Source organism: Bombyx mandarina, chromosome 23 (assembly GCF_030267445.1).
Source record: "Bombyx mandarina strain Sakado chromosome 23, ASM3026744v2".
Lineage (NCBI taxonomy): Eukaryota > Metazoa > Arthropoda > Insecta > Lepidoptera > Bombycidae > Bombyx > Bombyx mandarina.
The window spans coordinates 15,943,506-15,964,399 of record NC_143229.1 but is presented as its reverse complement, the minus strand read 5'-3'; the positions used below and the strand labels follow the sequence as shown (position 1 = coordinate 15,964,399).

The following is a 20,894-nucleotide window of genomic DNA, read 5'->3' as shown; positions in this document are numbered from 1 at the left end:
AAAATTACACAATTAAATTAGTGGGTAGATTTATTTCAGCGGTAGTTCTTTTGACGTTCAACAAGTATGTATTTTCATTTATGTTGAATAAAATTGTTTTGATTTGATTTCAGTAGGCAGGTAAATGGGTTTTAAGTTTTGATGTGAAATTTTGAATTAAAGACCGCTCAGTGCGGCGACTACGTAGTGACTGATGTAATTTCCAAGATGGCGTCAAAAGTTGTTATATCAAATTCAACTCGGAACCCTTCGCCCAGTCTACAACTGCTTCTGTTCATATCACGCCATTCACGGTCTGCTTGTCCCCTACATAAAACATCTTTCGCCTCTAACCTCTACAATTAACAGAGTTCGTATTTCAAGAAATCTCACTACAGCAGCGCCATCTAAATTCTAGATTTTCATTAAATTGCACTAAAATACTCCAAGAGGAGTAAACTCCCTAAAAGGATCCAATAAAACATTACCAATATAAATATGTCCGTTTATTATTATAAATTCAAATACACATTTAAAATCAATAAATGCATGAGACACGCTAGCCAAAATAACTTCTTAATTATAATTTTTTTCTCTTTCAAATATGGCAGCAGTTATTTTTTTTCAATTACACTTTCGTCACCGAAATCTTAATAACTAAACGCTTAACAATAATACGTCTTTTTATTACAAAATATACAATAAGAAATCCTTTAAAATAGTTACAAATATGGCATTAGAGATAAACACACAAAATTGGATAGTGATCACATTTTTTTTATGGCAGATAAGAAAAATGTATGGATACAATTTTTTTTGGGCGGGAATAAATCACATTTGTTCGATATCAAATAATCGATGCCGGATTACTAGTGCCCATCGGCAACAATGACCACATCGCACCTTTAGTGTTGAAGTGGCTTAAACCCAAATTCTTTTTTTTTAAGCCTATGCTGATTCCTTGAGATGCTATTTCAGCTTCACCTTAACGTGTAGGTGAGCTCACGGAGCTCAAACCGGAGTGTTGCTAACACTGGCCCTAGCAAGAGCAGTGCTTCGCAGAATCTACCACCGGATGGGAAACGCGACTCACTGAGAAGATCCGGCGAGAAACTCAGTGGGCTCCCAAATTCTTATTTTTTGGTAAACGCCAAAGAATTATAATTTCTTAACAATTTTTTTCGATTTCAACACTTTAATTTGAAAGCGAAGGAAAAAGTACGTGTCCTTTTTCTACACTAAAAGAGTATGTTTAATTTTAATAAAACTAAATAAGTTGTTCGAAGTATAAAGAATAATTTTGCTTAATTTTTGTTTTATTTAAGACACTTCAATTCTAATGGCTCGTAAAAAAAGAGAATCAAAAAATACCGAATTAGAATAACTAATGTCTTTCACAAGCATTCAATCTTACCTAAATAGTTTTTGTAATCACAGAATTTTATTTTGACGTGATAACTTTTTGTAAATCGATGGACACCGGGCTGCACACACGAAAAAGTGTCACGTTCCGCCCGAGTCTGAGCGTGCGAGCGAGAGCGCGGAACAAGCGATAGAGATGCACGATACGCCCAAGCGTTGGCTTGTGACACATTTATCTCTCTGCTCGCGTGACGTCAGACTTAGCAGTTCAAGTAGTTCTGCTACTGACGTTACACATAAGACTGTCGACCGTAAACCAACTTTACAGATAACCAATTGATTTTAAACGTGATACAGGGTGTGGAAAGAGTATAATTAGCAATAAGTTATAAGTAAGTCAAGTAATAAGATATAATATGATAAGTTTGCATACACCACTTTATCATCGCCACACACACAGTTGCGTTTTTATTACACACACGCGAATGCGCAGTGCAACGCAAACGTGACTCGAGGTCATTGACCCGTCATGGTTTTTTTTTAATTACATTGCGTGCCATACGGAACACATTAGTAAAGGCTTCATATGTCATCGTTTACAAGAGAGATTTCGAGTTATCACCTCAAGTATACCTCGACCTCCACTCATTCGAGGTTACATTAATCAACACTTGGAGGTAGCCTCGAAATATTCGCTTTTCTTTTACGATATACGATACGATTTTCTAGAATTACGAAAATATTACAAAAAATTATTACCGCCAGAATAATCTGCATTGTTCGTAAAAGATAGTAAAAAATTTAAATAGCATTTACTGAGTACATAATAGTTCTATTCTTCCAACTGAAAAGGCAAAGGTATCATACCATACAGCTTATCTTTAATATAATTTTTTTAAGAAATATGACAACAGGTGTGGTACGAAGTTGAAGTTGATTAATTTGAAACATTAATCAATTGGTATGAAATGAAATGAGATGATATGGGATGAAATATCTCAGCGCCCCTAGCGACAATCTCACTGCCGCTAGGGGCGCTGTTCCAACTGCACACAAATTTACAAACTATATACAGTTTTTATTTAAGCACACCGATCGTTTGTATTACGACAGCTTCGTGAGCTTTGCAAACTTAAACGGATGCACCGCGTGTGATGTCACTCGAAGCCAACCATGCACAGATTATAAACGAATAGACAGTGATTAGCCACGTATGACGTCATACGTTGTAGCTCGCTTCGGATTTAACAAATATAAAATTAAGTTAGATTATTTGCATTGCTATTTCAAATGTATCGTTCTCATTTATCTCACGACAAAGGGAAGATCTTCCACCGAACGGGTGATATTGCTCGGCAGACCGACGTTTCAAATGTTGTTGTTCGGAACTTGTATATATGTACGCTTATCTTGAAAATGTCGTAAGCGAGATTCAGGCATCCGTCAAATATCTTGTGTTGTATGATGGCTACCCGCCACGGTATATTTTTTTTTATTGCTTAGATGGGTTGACGAGCTCACAGCCCACCTGGTGTTAACTAGTTACTGGAGCTCATATACGCCTACAACGCAAATGCGCCACCTATCCTGAGACATAAGTTCCAAGGTCTCAGTATAGTCACAACGGCTGCCCCGCCCTTCAAACCGAAACACACTACTGCTTCACGGCAAAAACAGGCAGGGCGGTGGTACCTACCCAATGTATGAATAACTTGTAATATTTTCTGTGAGCTATCAAAATGCCTTACTAATGAATCTTCCCTGTTTCAGTCAAAAACCTAAATACTAAGTTTTCGCCGAGCTTTGTCCACGTCGGCGGGCGGACACGCTTTAATTTGTTTTAATTATTAGTAATTATTTTCTCAGTTTCTCTTCGAGCCATTCCGAGGTCAGCTCGTCTATCTCCCGGACTTCGAGCAGTCTCGGGGCTCCGACGGTGGCCGCCAGCGCCCTCTGTGTGCCCGCGTACATAACCTGAAGGCAAATTAACATTACAAATATAAAAGTCGTCGTGGCTTAAAGGATAAGACGTTGCACTCATATTGACTGATGCGACTGGACCGATGTTCGAATTCCGCAGACGGATAAATAGCTTTTCTATTTAAATATATATTTATTATCACTAAAACACAAATAACTTACTTGATCAATATAACACTAATAAAAATAATAATTAACGTACAAGTTACATATACAATTGAGATATAGAGACATCAAGTCTGACGCATAACCTGGTGTTAAGTTATTACCGTATAGGCCAGTGTTTCCCAATGTGGGGCCCACGCCCCACAGGGGGGCAATTTGAAAATTAAGGGGGGCAATCGCAGTGAATTAATAAAGAAAATCTACATGGCCCAGGCACATGGCACAAAAAAGGCTGGGAAACACTGGTATAGGCGGCCACTCATCTTAAGATATCAGTTCTGAACTCCAGTTCTATAGTTACAACGGCTGCCCCACCCTTCAAACCGAAACGCATTACTGCTTCACGGCAGAAATAGGCAGGGCGGTGGTACCTACCCGAGCTTAGCTCAAGAAACAAACGTCCCTTCAGTACTCATCTGCTGCAGACTCTCCATTCTCCAACACATAACTTACTTGCAGCTCCATATGTGCGTCTCTGGGTGTGTAGAATATAAAACACATCGGAAATGACGTTCGACCGTCACTGTGCTCCATTTTGTAGCTGGAAGAACGAGAACGTGACCGTTATTGTCAATGTCAATTTTCATCTTTTTGGTTTGCCTGTCGATCTCTTAGTAACCTTGTGAGGTTATACTAGATTCACTTTTTTTCTCTCCTACCTATGCTGGTAGCCTTGAGAGGCTATGTCGGCGTTACCCTAGCGTGCAGATGAGCTATCGGGGCACAAACCAGAGGTGTTACTAACCCTGGCCCTAGCAAGAGCAGTGCTTCGCAGAATCTATCACCGGATCGAAAACGCGACCCACAGAGAACATCCGAAGAGAAACTCAGTAGGCTGTGTCTATGGGTTAATTTACTCGCCGAGCCCTCTGTCGCAAGCGGCGGGTTCGGCGAGGACGATGACCAGTGCTTGAGGTACCTAAAAGCACCGTTAATGGATCGGGAGGATCCGTAATGACGTGTAGCTTCACTGAACGTGAGATATGCCCTAGCAAGAGCATTGGTTCGCTGATCTACCATCCGAATCGTGTTACTCATCTTCTATGAGTAACACACAGCGCAAAGGGTTCAGCAATCCGTTACATATTTGATTCATCTGTCAACTGGTTCGCCCACTAGTCTTGTCAGAAATAGGATGTGGTTGATGGCCCCAAGCTTTTTTATTGCTTAGGTGGGTAGACAAGCTCACGGCCAATCTGGTGATAAATGGTTACCGGAGCCCGTAGACATCTTCAAAGTAAATGCGGCCATCCATCTCGAGACATGAGTTGTAAGTTTTTAACAGTACAACGGCTGCCCCACCCTACATACCGAAATGCAATGCTGCTTCACGGCAGAAATGGGCAGGGTGGTGATACCTGCGTGGTGCGGATTCAAAAAGTCCTACCACCTGTAAGACGTGTGTCTGACGGATTTCGTTTTTAACCCGTTTTTATTAGCTATGTTTGATTGTATGAAAGATATTTTATAAAGTAATATTATATATACAGATTTGTAGGTCAAAATGGACCTTATAACTTTCTTAATAGAAATTGTCTGACTAATATAGACCTTAAGAGAAACGAAACACAATTTTAGACGTAAGCAGAGAGTTAAGAGGAGAAGGCTACTCGTAAATGAAAAGTTTTATTGAATGGTTAGAGATTGAAAAAAGGTTGGGAAGCACTGGCCTAAAGAAATATATATGTTTATGTACTTTAATATTAAGAGTATCCATTTTCCATTCATATTACCTGTAAACTATGAATCTCGGCTGATGGGATGGCAGAATATCCTGTAGTTCTTCAAGCTCAACACTCTCCAGCTCCTCATCAACTTCTAGGACTTGTTTTTCTCTATTCACCTGGAAATGCATTATTATCTTCTTCATCATACTCTTCATTCATGTTGTTTAAATGAGAACACCCGATAGATTGCTTCGCAACCTGACATTATCATGAAAAGGATTCCTGATTAAATTTAACCAATGTTTTGGTATTTTCGAATACTTGTATTTTTTTTTGTTTCCTCACTTATTTGTGGTGGCCTAAAGGGCTATCTATACCAGCTATGCACCAGCACAGATCATTATAAAAGAACAAAACAATGCACTTTGTAATTGAAAACAAATGAAACATGTTGTAGGATTATCCTGGGTAAAAATGTTTCTGGTGTCACTCTCTGGTCATTAAATCACTAGTTATTAAATTATTAAATTTAAAAAAATTGTTAAATTACTAGTTCATAGATCAAGCAAAGACACTATGTAGTAGATATACATAACTATCTGTGTCATGACGTAAACCACGACAGAAGTCAGAGCAGTAGCTCAGAACATGATCAACTGCAATCCTTTCTTTTATTTTTATTAATGAGACCATCATTTAGGAATTCTTACGAGAACATCAGGTAAACACTTTAATTATTAAGAAAAATTAGTATGCCTACATGCTTTGAAACCTGGCATAATCGGATGATTCAATAAAATATATGTTTGTTCATTGAAACAAAAAAAATAATTAAAGCTAAACAATAATTCATTTTCTTAGTAGTTTCTATCGCACAAATACACTTGCTTGTGGATTTTTTTTTTATTGTGTTATGGTGTGCAATAAATTATATTCTCTCTCTCTTTCCCTCTCTCTCTCTCTCTCTCTCTCTAGTTGTACCAAATATCGCAGTTTTAGTTATTTCATAAAAATATCTGTGGGTGTGGCGTAAGTTTTCGCAGTACCTACACAATTGTTCAATGACGCAAAATGATTAGGTCCGGCGATACGCTTCATTGCGCAAATGATTCATGGTGTATGGCCGGAAAAGGTTTTTTTTTCTTTTTTATCGAAATTAACCAGCTACTAAGCACATAAATAAATAAAAAAACTACTTTAGATTATAGATGAAGAAACCATATCTTTATTAATAGTAGAACTATGGGAAGATAAATTAGTTAAATTACCTTTAAAATAAGAGCAGAATTGGAAGTGTGTTTCTGGAAACGAAACTTTTTCAGGACTTCCTTTACATCGTCACCAATATCACAGACGTTTACGTTTTGTGCTGACATTATCGGAATATTTAATGGTATCAATAATGAATAGTAATCACAAAAAATATACAACATCCGTCGCTTGTTTACGTCTCTACGTACGGTCGCGTATTGTCAAATGTCAATTTTCATTGTTTTTTTTGTTTGTTTTTGCTTCGTCCAATTGGACTGGCAAAGGGAATGACCACGTTGTAGTTACCTTTTAAAATTTGAAATTAAACGTAGTCTTACGTTTTAAAAGACGAAACAGTCTTATAGACAAACTTTAAAATGAAATGAAATAGTGGTAGTTTTCCTATTACAGCACAAGAGCGCATTATGCGGCATAATGCTCAACGTTGAATGTTCCAACATATTTCGCACAATCGAGCACTCTCAAAAGTACAGCTCTCGCGTGATACTCGCAATCGATACCGACTCAGTAACAGAAAATTGACAAGTGTTTTTTCTTTAAGTTGGCATTGATCGAAATTTTGTTTATATTATCGTTAGTAATATTATTTTATGTTGAAAAAAACTGTAAGGCTGTCGTTTCGTCGTAGTTTCTTAGAAATAATCAATGTTAATTAAAACTGTGCTAACTTAGCGCACTCTGCTGATGCATTTGAAAACTAATTCACGTTCCAATTAAGCTTCAGCATAATTCGGCATTGTGCGTCATTGAGTCGCATTATGCTCTGTAATTGGAAAACTACCAGTAAAGTCAGAATATAATAAAATTTTAAGAGTAATCCGAAATGTCACTAGGGCATTTCAGAACATTTCCTAACAAAATGTGTTTTAATTTAATTTTAAAACACAGCTGATTTTATGTGAAATGTCAAGAGTCCAAGATCTGTCAGAAGTCACAAATAATTGACATTTATTTGTAAATTACAAAATCATAATTTCTATTGTACAACTTTACAAAGAATACAATTTTTTAATTAACAAAACAAAACTCATTTAATATAACTTAAAATCGAAATTGCGAACTGAAGTCACAACCGAAATTTGATCTAAAATACTTTTTACGCGGTCCAAATTATTTTATTCTAAGTTAAAAGCGTTAAATAAGGTGTAGATACAAGTTTGAATTTTATCATTGTAAAACTGCAGTACTTTGTGCGTTTAGGTGTCCTATATTGGGGTCAAGAACTTATCCGAGTGCTTAAACAATTCTGTAAGTATTAGATTTTCGAATGAAGTCAATTATTTATGTTTTAAATTTGATTTTAAAAGTGTACATTATATTAGCCATAATGCTACTTTCATTCTCGCTTCTGCGTTTCGAGGTCGTGTTATATTCATATTTATGACTTTAAGCGAGTTTAAAATATTTTGTAACAACCATAGACACAGTAAGACTTATTTGATAAAAGTTAAAATAAAAAAACTTTTTTTTGTCATTACTCACTAAAACATGAACACACATGATCATAATAAAGCTTGATTCCAATTAGCTTTCTAATAAAGTTTGCTTTTTAACAAAGAAAACATTTACTAATCTAAAATTACTGAAATAATATGCTTTGAATCTTAATGATGTGTAATCAATGTATTTCTAATTTAAATCCCTTATGTTTGGATTTCATTTATTGACTATCAATTTCCAGCCACCTACCTATCACTTAACATCAGGTGGGCCTGAGCTCGTCCACCCACTTAAGCAATATAATAAAAAAACCTATTGTAGCTATCAACAATTATACTACAAGGTTATACATTATGTAAATAAAAATATGTCCTCTGAGTGATGCACCATAAACTGCCCTCTGAGATGTTGAATACATTATGACAGCACTGCAAATCTTAAAGAAATCAATCTCAAAATCAATAAAAATAAACAAAGAAAAACTATGATTAATAAGTATATTCATTCCGAAATAATATTTGCATTAAATTGTTTTTGTACTACTTACTTACTCATCTGTTTTCTCTTGATGCTCATAAATAATTTAATCTCTATTGAACGCACTTGGCTGTTACAATATCAGGCTGTGATGTATTGGAACAAATCCAGGCTGAGTTTTTTTTTTATTTCGCTTAGATGTTAGTTATTTTTTCGTTTTCCGAAAGCAAGCACAAAAATGGTGCTTGTTTTGTGGTTTCGAAAATTGCAATGCTGTGATTGAAAACAATTGAAACGGCTTTACAACATGCAAATTGTCAATTGGATAGACATAGGCAGCATTTAAAAGACTTAGCACTCACTGGTCTATCAACATTATGTTGTGGCATCTGCTCTTAAAGTAAACGGTCACCTAAAAAAAAGGGGGGAGCGTGGACATTTGTAATACGAGTGTTTAAATCTAGTCCAGACTCCAGCTCTTCCGAAGGCTAATACTAAACTGACACAATTCTGTCAATAATATCATTATTATTATAGTTTTTAAAAAAATTGCAAGGATTGAAAATAATATCTTAAACAATATAACAGTGATAAAAAAAACTTGAGATTAAACTGTAACTTTTCATTGAATAATCCTAAATTTCAAGTCTTTTGATGTGGGATCTTTACTTTGTTCATTGAAAAGGTTTGTTTGGGTGAATGTGCCCACAATAGGCAATCAGAAAACAAATTAATACATACCTGGTTTAAGAAGTTTTAATTGAACCGAACATCCTATCATTATATTGCATGTATACCCACGCACCATATCAAGTGTATTATTAACACACTTCTATCAGTTTGACATGTAACTAATAAATTTATGTAATTGAATTTTTGAAAATTATTTTCACCGACTTCAAAATGATACAATAATCTTATTTTATTTTTATTTTTATTTATAACTTCTTATACTAGAAAGTATAAAGGCGGACTTAATGCCATAGGCATTCTCTAACAGTCTACCTTAGGGGAGTGCAGAGATGAAGCTTGGTAGGTGTAGTTAAGTTTATAACTTCATCCTAATATTTTGACCGGTATAGACAGGATAAGAAAGAAGATGGAATTAATTGTTAGTTGGCTTTTGTTATTTGAGAATGTTTTTTTGTTGTTCTTAAACCACATATATTATAGTAACACACATTTGTATTGTTTTCTATCTGCGTATAATGTTACATACAGATGTGTCCACTATAGTCATTGTTATTTGATACAGAAAGGCATAGTTATTTGTTTGTTTGCGTTGATCAACCTCCTGTGAATGACTACTACTCATCGCTGATAATTAGTTTTTAGGAAGTTCGAAGATCCTGTTTGACGCGTTTTTGATTTGATTTGGTGTGATATTCTTTAAATATTAATGTGTTTTCGTTTGTCCTCTAAATTCAGATTCGTTCAAGTCAATTTTACAGTTAAAATTACGTATGTTGTTCAAAATAAACTAAACGCCCGTTATAAACCAATTTTAAACAGCAAACTGAACTAATGATTAATATACATTATTTAACTTTTTATATCGGTGCATAGGGCTCAAAAGTACTGGAGACCATGTACTGGACCAACAACCAGTGTGCTTAGTGCGAGTTTTTTAACGTTCTCGATAGCGTAATAGCTTTGATGCTGGTCAAAATAGTTGGTAGAGACTGGACGCGAAAAGAATGGGGTGCATATGAAGAGATCTATACTCAGCATTGGGTGGACACGGGTTGGAAAAGATATCGGTCTCGATATTATAGCGAAGTTATACTTGGTGGTAGGACGTCTTGTGAGTCCGCACGGGTAGGTACCAGCACCCTGCCTATTTCTGCCGTGAAGCAGTAATGCGTTTCGGTTTTGAAGGGCGGGGCAGCCGTTGCGCTGTTGAAAAGTGAGACCTTAGAACTCATGTGTCGAGGTGGCTGGCGGCATTTACGTTGTAGATGTCTACGGGCTCCGGTAACCACTTAACGGCAGGTGGGCCGTGAACTCGTCGTCACATCTAAGCAATACAAAAAAAAAAGATTATTGTATCATCATTGGTCCTTGACGAGCGTGCGAATTGTCAAGTTGATCGGACGTTATGAGAATGACGTTCAAAAATTTTGTCATATAGATCTAAAATTACAGGATGAGCTTATTAAAGCGTGTTGAAACGCTTTGGCGTTCTAGTGATTTTGATTTTTATTTAATTTCTTTTCAGAGGGAGCCTTGAAAGAAAAATGAAAAATTAACGCACTATCGTGCTAAGGCAGGCGGTATCATATCTGTGAAATGGTTGACAAAGGTAAGTAGTTTCTATAGAATGATCCGCTGCAATAAAATGATAAGATCTTTTTTTCAAGTTAGTGTCGCAGTTGCCAGGCGTGAATTTTTAATCGACTTCATTTTGTTACCTCATACCTTTTGACTGGGTGAATCGTTTTGATGATTCTTTTTTTTTATTAGAAAGCAAGTCTTAAATTTGCATTAAGTACCTGCGCGACAAATAGATGAATAACTCAATAACTCAATATCACGCCAACCGATTTCGATGATTATTGTTTTTAGTGTATATTATTATTATTATAATTTGTTTTGGAATATCTTTTTTTTTCTATTTGAAGTCGGTTTTTGTTAAAGCATATCTATTTAAAATTATTATTTATTTAGACTTTTAAACGAGTGTATTAGTTGCTTTTTTTTTCACTACCTATTTGCTGGTAGTCTGAGGGGCTATTAAAGCTTCTCGCTGAATGACGGGTACGTGAGCTTACAGGCTTAAATAAAAACACGGCTATTACACGTTTAAACCTGAGCAGACAGTAAATTAAAAAAATAAAACAATTTATGCAGCTTCGCTCCCATCAGCGTTCTCGCCAAAACGTCCTGGTCAGAGTGATTATCGAAGCCCGACTACACAAGAAGTTGCTGGTACTGGCATTACTGGTGGTAGGACCTCTTGTGAGTCCGCGTGGGTAGGTACCACCACCCCGCCTATTTCTGCCGTGAAGCAGTAATGCGTTTCGGTTTGAAGGGTGGGGCAGCCGTTGTAACTATACTTGAGACCTTAGAACTTATATCTCAAGGTGGGTAGCGCATTTACGTCGTAGACGTCTATGGGCTCCAGTAACAACTTAACACCAGGTGGGCTGTGAGCTCGTCCACGCATGTAAGCAATAAAAAAAAACTTTATGTACTGGTACCCGTTGCAACTATCGGATCCCCCACATCCATTCTCGACGCTTTTAGGCTCTTCAAGGTCTTTCGGGTCTTTTTCTCTGACGAGCGAACTAACCCATAGACACAGCCCGCTGAGTTTCACGCCGGATCTGCTCAGTGGGTCGCGATTCCGATCCGGTGGTAAATTCATTGAGGCAATACTCTTGCTACGGTCAGTGTTAGGAAATTACTTACCTCCACGTAGCTGGGATAGCTCCTTAGGCTACCAGCGACTGGGTAGATAAATTTTGTGTATTTTTTTTATTGCTTAGATGGGTGGACGAGCTCACAGCCCACCTGGTGTTAAGTGGTTACTGGAGCTCATAGACATCTACAACGTAAATGCCGCCACCCACCTTGAGATACAAGTTCTAAGGTCTCAGTATAGTTACAACGGCTGCCCCACCTTTCAAACCGAAACGCATTACTGCTTCACGGCAGAAATAGGCAGCGTAGTGGTACCTACCCGCGCGAACTCACAAGAGGTCCTACCACCAGTAAAAATTTTACCAGTAAATATTTAAGAACTATCACACAATTTTCCACCAGATGTGTTTGTGTTAAACCTAAGTCCTGTTTGGTTTCAGAAGAATCGACGGAGATGCTGGAGAACGTCAACCGGTAAGTTATTAATTAGTTAGTCGCGTGATCGGAAGGCTTTCTTTTGTATGCCTATGCTTGTACCTATGCTAATGACCTCGAGGGGTTATTCTAGATTCACCGAGCTAGTAAGTGAGCTCACGGGGCTCAAACCGGTAGTGTTGCTAACATTGGCTCTGGCAAGAGCCGTGCTTCGCAGAATCTACCACCGGATCGGAAACGCGACTCACTGAGAAGATCCGGCGAGAAAGTTAGTGGGCTGTGTCTGTGGGTTAGTTTGCTCATCGAGCCCTTGGAATGGAAGGGTGCTCGGGTCGCTGGCGACGGGAAGTCCTGTGAGCTTGTACACACATAGGCAATACTGCCCTGCATATTATTATAGCGAAAGTATTAGTTTCATTGCCTATCTAGGCTTCGGGGTCAACGGACCCAGACAATCAGTGTGCTTAGTGCCACATCTTTGACGTACTCGATAACGTAAAAGTTAACTCTAATTTGTATAGAGTTGGAACGTTTGCCTACGCTTGCCACTAGGGGCGCTGTTCCAACTTCATACTGACCTCCGGCTCAATCCGAGAGAATTTGCTAACACTAGCTTAAGTAACCCTTTTACACGTATAAAAGGCGACATCTCCGAAGAACCCTCGCCCGGTTCCGTTGATATTAGACTCTAGGTTACCAGATAATGTAGAAAAAGAATAATACTTACGAACGTAATTAAGTTCATGATGGATAGATGGCGCTGATGGCAATGACTAATCTATAAAATAACTGTAAATATATTTTTTGAAATTAATCTGAACTCATTTTCAGAGCAGATTGTCTTTGATTTCTATTTTTTTCGTCTCTGAAATTTTGGTATACACAAGACTAGGTTACCAGATTATGTGGAAAAATACTAATACGGACGAACTTAATTACGTTAATGCCGGATAGATGGCGCTGATGGCAGTGACTTTAATCTTTAAAATAAAGTTGAAAAGTTTTGCCACCCCACTCAAAACATGAGGCCGTACCTCAAGGGTCTATGCGTAAATCCATCACTGATCATAAGTCGGATAGTTATAAAATTTTGTTTAAATGTAGTAATGGAACATCACCTCATGTGGATAGACACCCACAGACACAGCCCACTGATTATTTTTTTATTGCTTCAATGGGTAGACGAGCTCACAGCCCGACTGGTGTTAAGTGGTTACTGGAGCCCATAGACATCTACAACGTAAATGCGCCACCCACCTCGAGATATAAGTTCTAAGATCTCAGTATAGTTACAACGGCTACCCCACCCTTCGAACCGAAACGCATTACTGCTTCACAGCGGAAATAGGCGGGGTGGTGGTACCTACCCGTGCGGACTCCTAAGAGGTCCTACCACCAGTAAAATCAGTTTCTCGTCGGATCTTCTCAAGTGGTCGCGTTTCCGGTCCGGCGGTAGATTCTGCGAAGCACTGCTCTTGCTAGGGCCAGTGTTAGCAACGCCTCCGGTTTGAGCCCCGTGAGCTCAACTAAACGTCAAGGAGAAGCTGATATAGCCTCTCAAGGCCATCAGCATAAGTAGGAAAAAAACATATATGGTTAGACTTGTTTAGTTAGATAAAATTTTGACGTAGAGTAAAGACCAGCTCGGTGGTCCAGTGGATACCGGTCGTGACTGTTGCGCCGAGGGTCCAGGGTTCAATTCCCGCGTCGTGCAAACTTTCGGACGAACAAGTTCGTTTGGTCTTCGTCTGAGTGTTTATTATCTATATGTCGCAGGCAATTTGTATGATTCAAAAATATACCTTTAAAATCAGAATTCTATCCTAAAATGTCTCCTCCACACGATATATTTGCACTGTTTTCAGTTATTTTTTGACGTGGTTGTTATTATTTTGATCAACAGTGGCGCGCGTGGTAAAAAATTGAACTAAGCATTTCAATTTGCCGCGGCATTATGAAAACGGCGTTTGAATTTTCGATGCTATGTTGTGGCATATTATAAAGTGACACGGCAGTTTACATTTTGCCTTCGGCATTTTACATAACGGCGAGCGTTTTTATAATGACGACGCCGTTTGTAAACGGCGGAATCATACAAATTGCCTGCGACATATATATTGTGTCTATCAATACGTGAAGCAAAAACTTTTTACCCCATTTTTTGAAAATTGCGCGGACGGAGGAGTATGAAATTTCCCACACTTATAAAGAACTAGCGCCCCGAGCGAACATTAAAACACACATGAAACCAAAAAAAAAATAAAAAAAAAATTTAAAAAAGTAGCCTATGTTCATCAGGGACAATGTCGGCTTCTAATGGAAAAATAAATTTTCAAATCGGTCCAGTAGTTTCGGAGCCTATTCGAAACAAACAAACAAACAAATCTTTCCTCTTTATAATATTAGTATAGATATAGAGAAGGAGTGCAGAATGTTAATATATTATAAATTACGCATAGAAAATACATTAAATCAATTAAATAAACATTACACACACTACCATGTATTTGACACACACGCACGCATGCATACTATTTGTTTATTGTCAAACTTTTCTTATTGTTTATGGATCTGTGGTGAAACTGAAAATAGATTACCAGATAGATACCCATAAGGAATCCTAATTTGGTGCCGGATGCCAGTGCGTGATTTGTTCCCAGTTATTTATTTACAAATAACTTTATATAACACCACACATTTCTATAATTTAATTTTACTCTCATTTTTAAAACAACGCAACTTACATTATCCAATATCTGAATAATTTTTTTTGCTAAGATATTTTCAGTAGGCGTTTGAATATTTTTGTCCGAATGATTCATAAAAAAAACAATTATTTTATTAATGGTATTTTCCCTGCGCGCCGGCATTTACTCATCCTAATGTTTGTAAGTACGTGCCCAATTACGTGTATTTAAATATCAACTCTGTTCGCTGGTCGCCAAGATGCAAATCGCTTTGATTCTAGCCACTGATTTTGTTGTAAAAATGTACACAGATTATAATATTTTTTGTTTTTAATAAGTTTTATGTCGAACAGATAAGATTCAAAGTCATTCATCTCGAGTGTCTGAAGCAGTCCTAATGAATCGAATGAACAATTCGTTTAGTGATGTGTGTTATATCGATAAAATTTAATATGAATGTATGGTGTTTTATTAGCAGTAGTTATTATAATTTGGAAGAAAGCTGTCACAAAACTTGGATCGCGCTAACGATATTTATAAAATTACATCGCATTATTTATTCATAAAATAAGCCTGTAGAATCCGGTGTCTGTACTTTGAAGAAATAGCATAAAAATAGAAGGGTATAAGAGCTATTTAACACAAACCAGCTATGCTTAGAATTATTTTCTGTCTGAGATTAATGTGAAGCCGAAAGAAATATTCTTCTTTGTCTCCATCTTAACCCACTAGGCGGGGTCGGCACAGCGAATTTTTCTATTCCATCCTCTTCTATCAGCCGTCAACTCAACACTCACTCCTCTCTCTCTCTCTCTCATATCGTCATTCACACACTCCATCCATGTCTTCTTCGGTCGACCTCTTCCCCCTTTACATTGCACTACTATTTCCATTCTCTAAATGTCATCATTTAATTATTTTAAATTAAATTATTATTATGCGTATGAAAGTAATAAATATTTTTTACCTTAATTTTTACCTAATTTATCGATTATGCACATCACTAGAACCCCTTCGCCTTGGAATCATAAGCGTCGATTCAATTCAATAAATGAACCAGTATCCGTGATTACGCCACGCGGAGTGGACGCGTTTCGAACGAAAGCCGCCCACCGAGACGTAAACACACGAATATAATAAGAACTTTCCAAATTCGAAATTGTTCTAATTCGGTTCGAAGTTCAACGAGTTTGTGTTTTGAATTTTTGTTTTGTAAACAATCAGTGTTGTTTTTTTTTATTTGTGCCAGCCACTAACTTTGGTTTGAGATTGCATTTGTGTTCTTAATTCGAAAATTTGATTCTTCAACGTTCTAATGTCACTTTTGTTTATTCGTCTGCAGCCTTACCCTTGATAGATTTCGTTTGTGTTCTGAATTCAAAATGTAATTATGTAATATTATTATAGTTCAAAATAAAAAAAAAACAATCATACTAGAATTTGCCTCCCGTGTTTTTCTAATAACAAATCATCGGTTATGTACAATATTTTGAAATCTTTATTTATTATGGACTAAAAATGTGCAGTTTGTAATTCGAATTTTATTTTTTTTACGTAATAAACGCGACGGTTTGAATTTTTTCGGTGACAACCTTTCACTTAATTTACTCGCATTGGTGTTCTGAATTTAAATTGTTCCTTTTATTGCATGAGATTTTTTTTTGGAATTCTGCGGAAATCGTTTAAGAGAGAATAATCGTGTAAACTTCTTTTAAGTTTTAAAGTTGGATTGTTAGTATTCGAAATTCAATGTAAAAACTTTATCAAGCTTTTTAAAACTTCACACAACAATCAATCAAGACACGAATGTTTTGATTGTTTGCATTTACGATGACAATTTTCATATTTGTATGTTGTCGATTCGATAATGTTTTCCTGATAATTTGGACACGACGTTCTCGTTTCAAAATTCGAACGTTCCAATTTGACGTGCTTACGACGAAACAATCTTGACACTTGAATTTTTTTATTATAAATTTGTATTAAATGTAAACTTAATACTGTTTTTCGTAATTCTAGAAGTGCATGTTATTAATTAGACCAAAGAAAATAAATAAATATACATATACATTTTTTTTTTGTTGGAAAATCTGTCATCTCAGTCTTGGACTTTAAACAAATACTTTTGCTCGGTAATAAAACAGTACAGGGAACGTTTATAGGTTTATATTTTATCTCGTCGAACCCGTAGCTAGCGAACGAAGGGCTCGGCTAGTAAATTAATCCACAAACACAGCCCACTGAGTTTCTCGCCGAAACGGATGCATGGGTCGCGTGTCCGATCCGGTGATAGATTCTGCGAAGCACTAACTACCCTTGCTAGAGTTAGTGATAGTAACGTCGTCAGGTTTTAGCCCCGTGAGCTCACCTGTTCGTCCGGAGAATCTAGTATATCGAGATTACTAGAATACGTAGGAAAAAAGGCGAATTCATTACATTCAATGTATGCATAAACGTTGTACTGCTTCGGAAAAACCAAATAATAGACAAATTGATTGCGTCTCGGTCTTTCCCCAATCGAGAGCTGCGAGATGTCCTTTTTCTGAACTTTAAACATATTATTTTCGAGCGAGTTTCCTTGTAATTAAACAGCTATACAAGGAATAGTGAACAGTTTTACCCCTTATCAGTGATTTTCTGTTGGCTCCTTAAAGATGAAGTATCATTTGAATAGTGCGTCAAATATCAAGTCTGAATCCTCCCCCTTGCGTCGATAATCTACAATGCTGAGGGTGACCACCGTAATATATTACTTTCTCTCACACGATCTCCATCTCTTTCGTTTTCTGGCTCATACTAGAAGTAACTACGACTAATGGAAAATTATAATAAACGCTTTAAACAGAAACCGACAATCTCGCTGAGTTTATGTCGCTGTTTCATTTAGGGACTGTGGCTGTTTTTTGTGACCTAGATGGTTACGTAACTGGGCGAGTAGGTGAGCTCACGGGGCTCTAACCTGAAGACGTTGCTAATACTAACCCTAGCAAGAGCAGTGCTTCGCAGAATCTACTATCGGATCGGAAACGAGACCCACTGAGATGATCCGGCGAGAAACTCGATGGGCTGTGTCTATAGATTAATTTACTGCCGAGACCTTTGTCGCAACGGGTTTGACGAGAACGGTGATCGGTGCTTGTGGTACCTTAAAGCACCAAAGAGCCGACGATAAAGTTAAAATTGACATTTAAGTATGTGTTTAACATGATGTTGGGAATTTCGATTTTGATTAAGCACCAGGAGTTTTGATGCTTAGCAGTAGATGTGGTAGTTTGGTTCAGCTATGCTTTCATTCGATTAATGCAGCGGCTGGATTGGATGTAATGATGTAACAATAAAGTCATATCAGAATGTTTTATTCTGGTTTTACGGATAAATGAGCTTCCGCCTCTCCCGGTGATGAGTGGTTACCAGAGTTCATAAATATCAACAACGTAAATTCCTTGTGACATAAGTTCAAAGTCTCAATTCTATAGTTAAACGGCTCCACCATTTGTAACGTGTTGATTTTTAAAAAAAAATCCTTATTTTTTTTGTATACAGCTTACTTGAATGTTACTCAAAGATCACGTAGATTGTGTTTGTTCATCATCGTAAATGTATTTTACTGTGTAACAGATATTGTTACGATCTGCCGGGAATTTTTTTTTCTTTATTGTAGTCGGTTTGCTTTCGATAGAGTCGTTTTGTCGTCTTGTAGTATTGGAAGGGGCATATTTGAAGCCGCTGGCGATGTCCCGATATTTTTCCCTGCTAGAGGCCAGACTGCTGCTCTCGTTATGAACCTCCCAGTTCAACATGACTTACTCAGTCCACCACACAAGAGACGTCCGCTAAGGTTTTTTACCGTCCACCCTTTCTAGACTATAACACCAATTTAATATTAGCATCGTGTAATAATAAGAAGAGATTATTGATAATTATGTCTCGGATACACGTATCGGCTTTCCTGGCCTCAACGACCAGCTTAAAAACAATTGTCGACTCACACTAAAAATAATCTAAATTCTAGAATGTAAGTCTTATCAAATATGTAGTTGATAGTGAAGATTTAGATTAATTTTGAACGTTTTTAAGTCACAAGACGTGTGATACGTGCACAAATACATACTAGGTCATGGTTTTTGTTCGAGATATAAGTAAAATGTCTCAAGCCATATCGCGTTGAATTGTTAGCGGTGTCCATAGGCAGGTCAACGTGATTACCCATCTGGAGACACGAGGGTATGATCTCAATCTGATACAGATGTTACATCTTTGAGATCGGCTTACGTAATTGCTTCCCGGCAGAAATAGGGGGTGTTTATTTTTATTCGACTTGAGGAGTATTCTGACTTCGGGGGCCAGCTCACGGCGCTCAGCCTGAAGTTGAAAATCTGTTCAAGTAAGAGCAGTGCTTCGCTGAACCTCTACCAACAGATCAGAATCGCGAATAACTGAGGACACCTTAGAGACTCAGTGGGTAATAGGGAGTATGGTGGTATCACCAATACTTGCGGGCTTTATCATATCGCACCAGGTAATTTTAATTCACGTTCCTTTTGCTTTTATTTTAATAGAACCTAAAAAGAAAAACCCAGATATTTAGGCGTGGTCGAAATTTAAAAATGTAATTTAAATCGAATAAATATCAAGATTGTTCAGTTCACCTCTGGACGAAAACTCGTTTCGAAATCGAAAAAAAATATGTGTGCATTTTTTTTTGTTACGGAACTTTTAATACAGTTAATAACAAAATTGTTTGCATGAAAAGTATTTTTTTTTATAAATTAATATCTAACTTCGGTCACTTTTTATATATGTATATATTTGTATGTATATATGTAGTTATTTAAATTAGATTCACCCATATTTGTTTCATGCTACTCTGACGGTACCAGAAATAACTTTACAGTGCCATCGAAGTAGCGTTACACCAATGACAAATAAAAAAAAAAAATAAAAAACATGAAAAAACAATACAATATCATAAAGCACGTAAATATATTTTTAAACGTCTCATTGTTGTTTGGATTATAGTTGAGATTATCTTTTAGTCGGTAATCGTGACATGTTATTAATCATGACATGAAATAGACAAAGAGGTAGCCACCATCACGTAGCGAATCAGTTTAAACTTGAGTCGACCGATGCGACTGTTCCGGAGTTCGAATCCCGCAGACAGCTACTTTAAGCCCAATGAGTTTCTCGCCGGATCTTCTCAGTGGGTCGCGATTCCGATCCGGTGGTAGATTCTAAGAAGCACTGCTCTTGTTAGGGCTGGTGTTAGCAAATTCTCTCAGATTAAGCCCGTTAGATCACCTACCCGCGCCTAGCTGGAATAGCCTCTTAGGCTACCAGCGAATAGGCAGGAAAAAAAATAGCTAACATCTTCACGAATGATTTCCACGATAATTATCTATCTCTTCTATCCTATAACACGTGACGAGTTTTTGCCGCGGGTATAAATTAGCACATCCAATACTATTATCACCGGTTGCGATTTAAAGTTCGACGAAACTAGAAAGTGACACTAGAAGGAGACAGACGTTTACTATTCGATTAACGATTGCGTTTTGCGTATCGCGTATTTTCAATACATTATCTCTGTTCACTTTCCTAAGAGATTATTGTGGAGGGTAGAAGTAAGAAGCACCATCTCTGTGTATTGAAAAGTATCCGCTGGAAGGGAGCCTATTTAGGTGGCGCCACAGTAGCAAGTGGAAGGATTTTAAAAACAGCGCCATAAACTATTTCGCTATTTCGATGAGTCTTCCAACAACAACTTGCTGTGTACAGATGGACACTCGTTAAACTTGTCCCCTATACAAGATGGTGCTTCTTACCTCTACCCACCCTCCTAGCTAGCCCTTGCACGCCCACCTGCCCTGGTAAAACTGGAAAGGCCTCCGGGCCACCAGTAATCTCTCAAACAAAAAAAAAACTCTACCCTCCATAGATATTATTACCATTGGCGACCAGCTTTCGACGTGGCATATATCAAGTATATCGTATAGTCTCTAACTAACGTTCACCTCGATCCTTCAATATGTAATCTCGCTCGATAAATACATCGTTTGATAAGTTG

The 20,894-nt window shown here is 37.3% G+C and overlaps 2 protein-coding genes across 6 annotated transcripts in view; one reads left to right on the top strand and one right to left on the bottom strand.

The window, feature by feature from the left end:
- Positions 1-470: 470 nt before the first annotated feature.
- Positions 471-6,934, bottom strand: GMF (Glia maturation factor). The gene is made up of 4 exons (XM_028179140.2): positions 6,422-6,934; positions 5,220-5,329; positions 3,940-4,027; positions 471-3,315 (listed from the first exon to the last, which is right to left on the bottom strand). Exons 1-4 carry the CDS (start codon positions 6,584-6,586, stop codon positions 3,196-3,198), a joined length of 483 nt encoding a protein of 160 aa, XP_028034941.2. The 5' UTR covers positions 6,587-6,934; the 3' UTR covers positions 471-3,195.
- A 460-nt stretch (positions 6,935-7,394) lies between these two features.
- ATP7 (copper-transporting ATPase 1) overlaps positions 7,395-20,894 on the top strand; it is a 64,129-nt gene continuing 50,629 nt past the window's right edge. Inside the window, exons 1-3 of one of the 5 annotated variants that reach the window (XM_089737332.1) lie at positions 7,395-7,673; positions 10,561-10,644; positions 12,146-12,179. In XM_089737332.1, the coding sequence (XP_089593458.1) occupies positions 10,632-10,644; positions 12,146-12,179 (47 nt within the window). In that variant the 5' untranslated portion in view covers positions 7,395-7,673; positions 10,561-10,631. Of the gene's footprint in view, positions 7,674-10,560; positions 10,645-12,145; positions 12,180-16,071; positions 16,089-20,894 lie in introns of those variants that run through there. The other 4 variants (XM_028179120.2, XM_089737334.1, XM_089737333.1 and 1 more) reach the window with 4 other exon arrangements.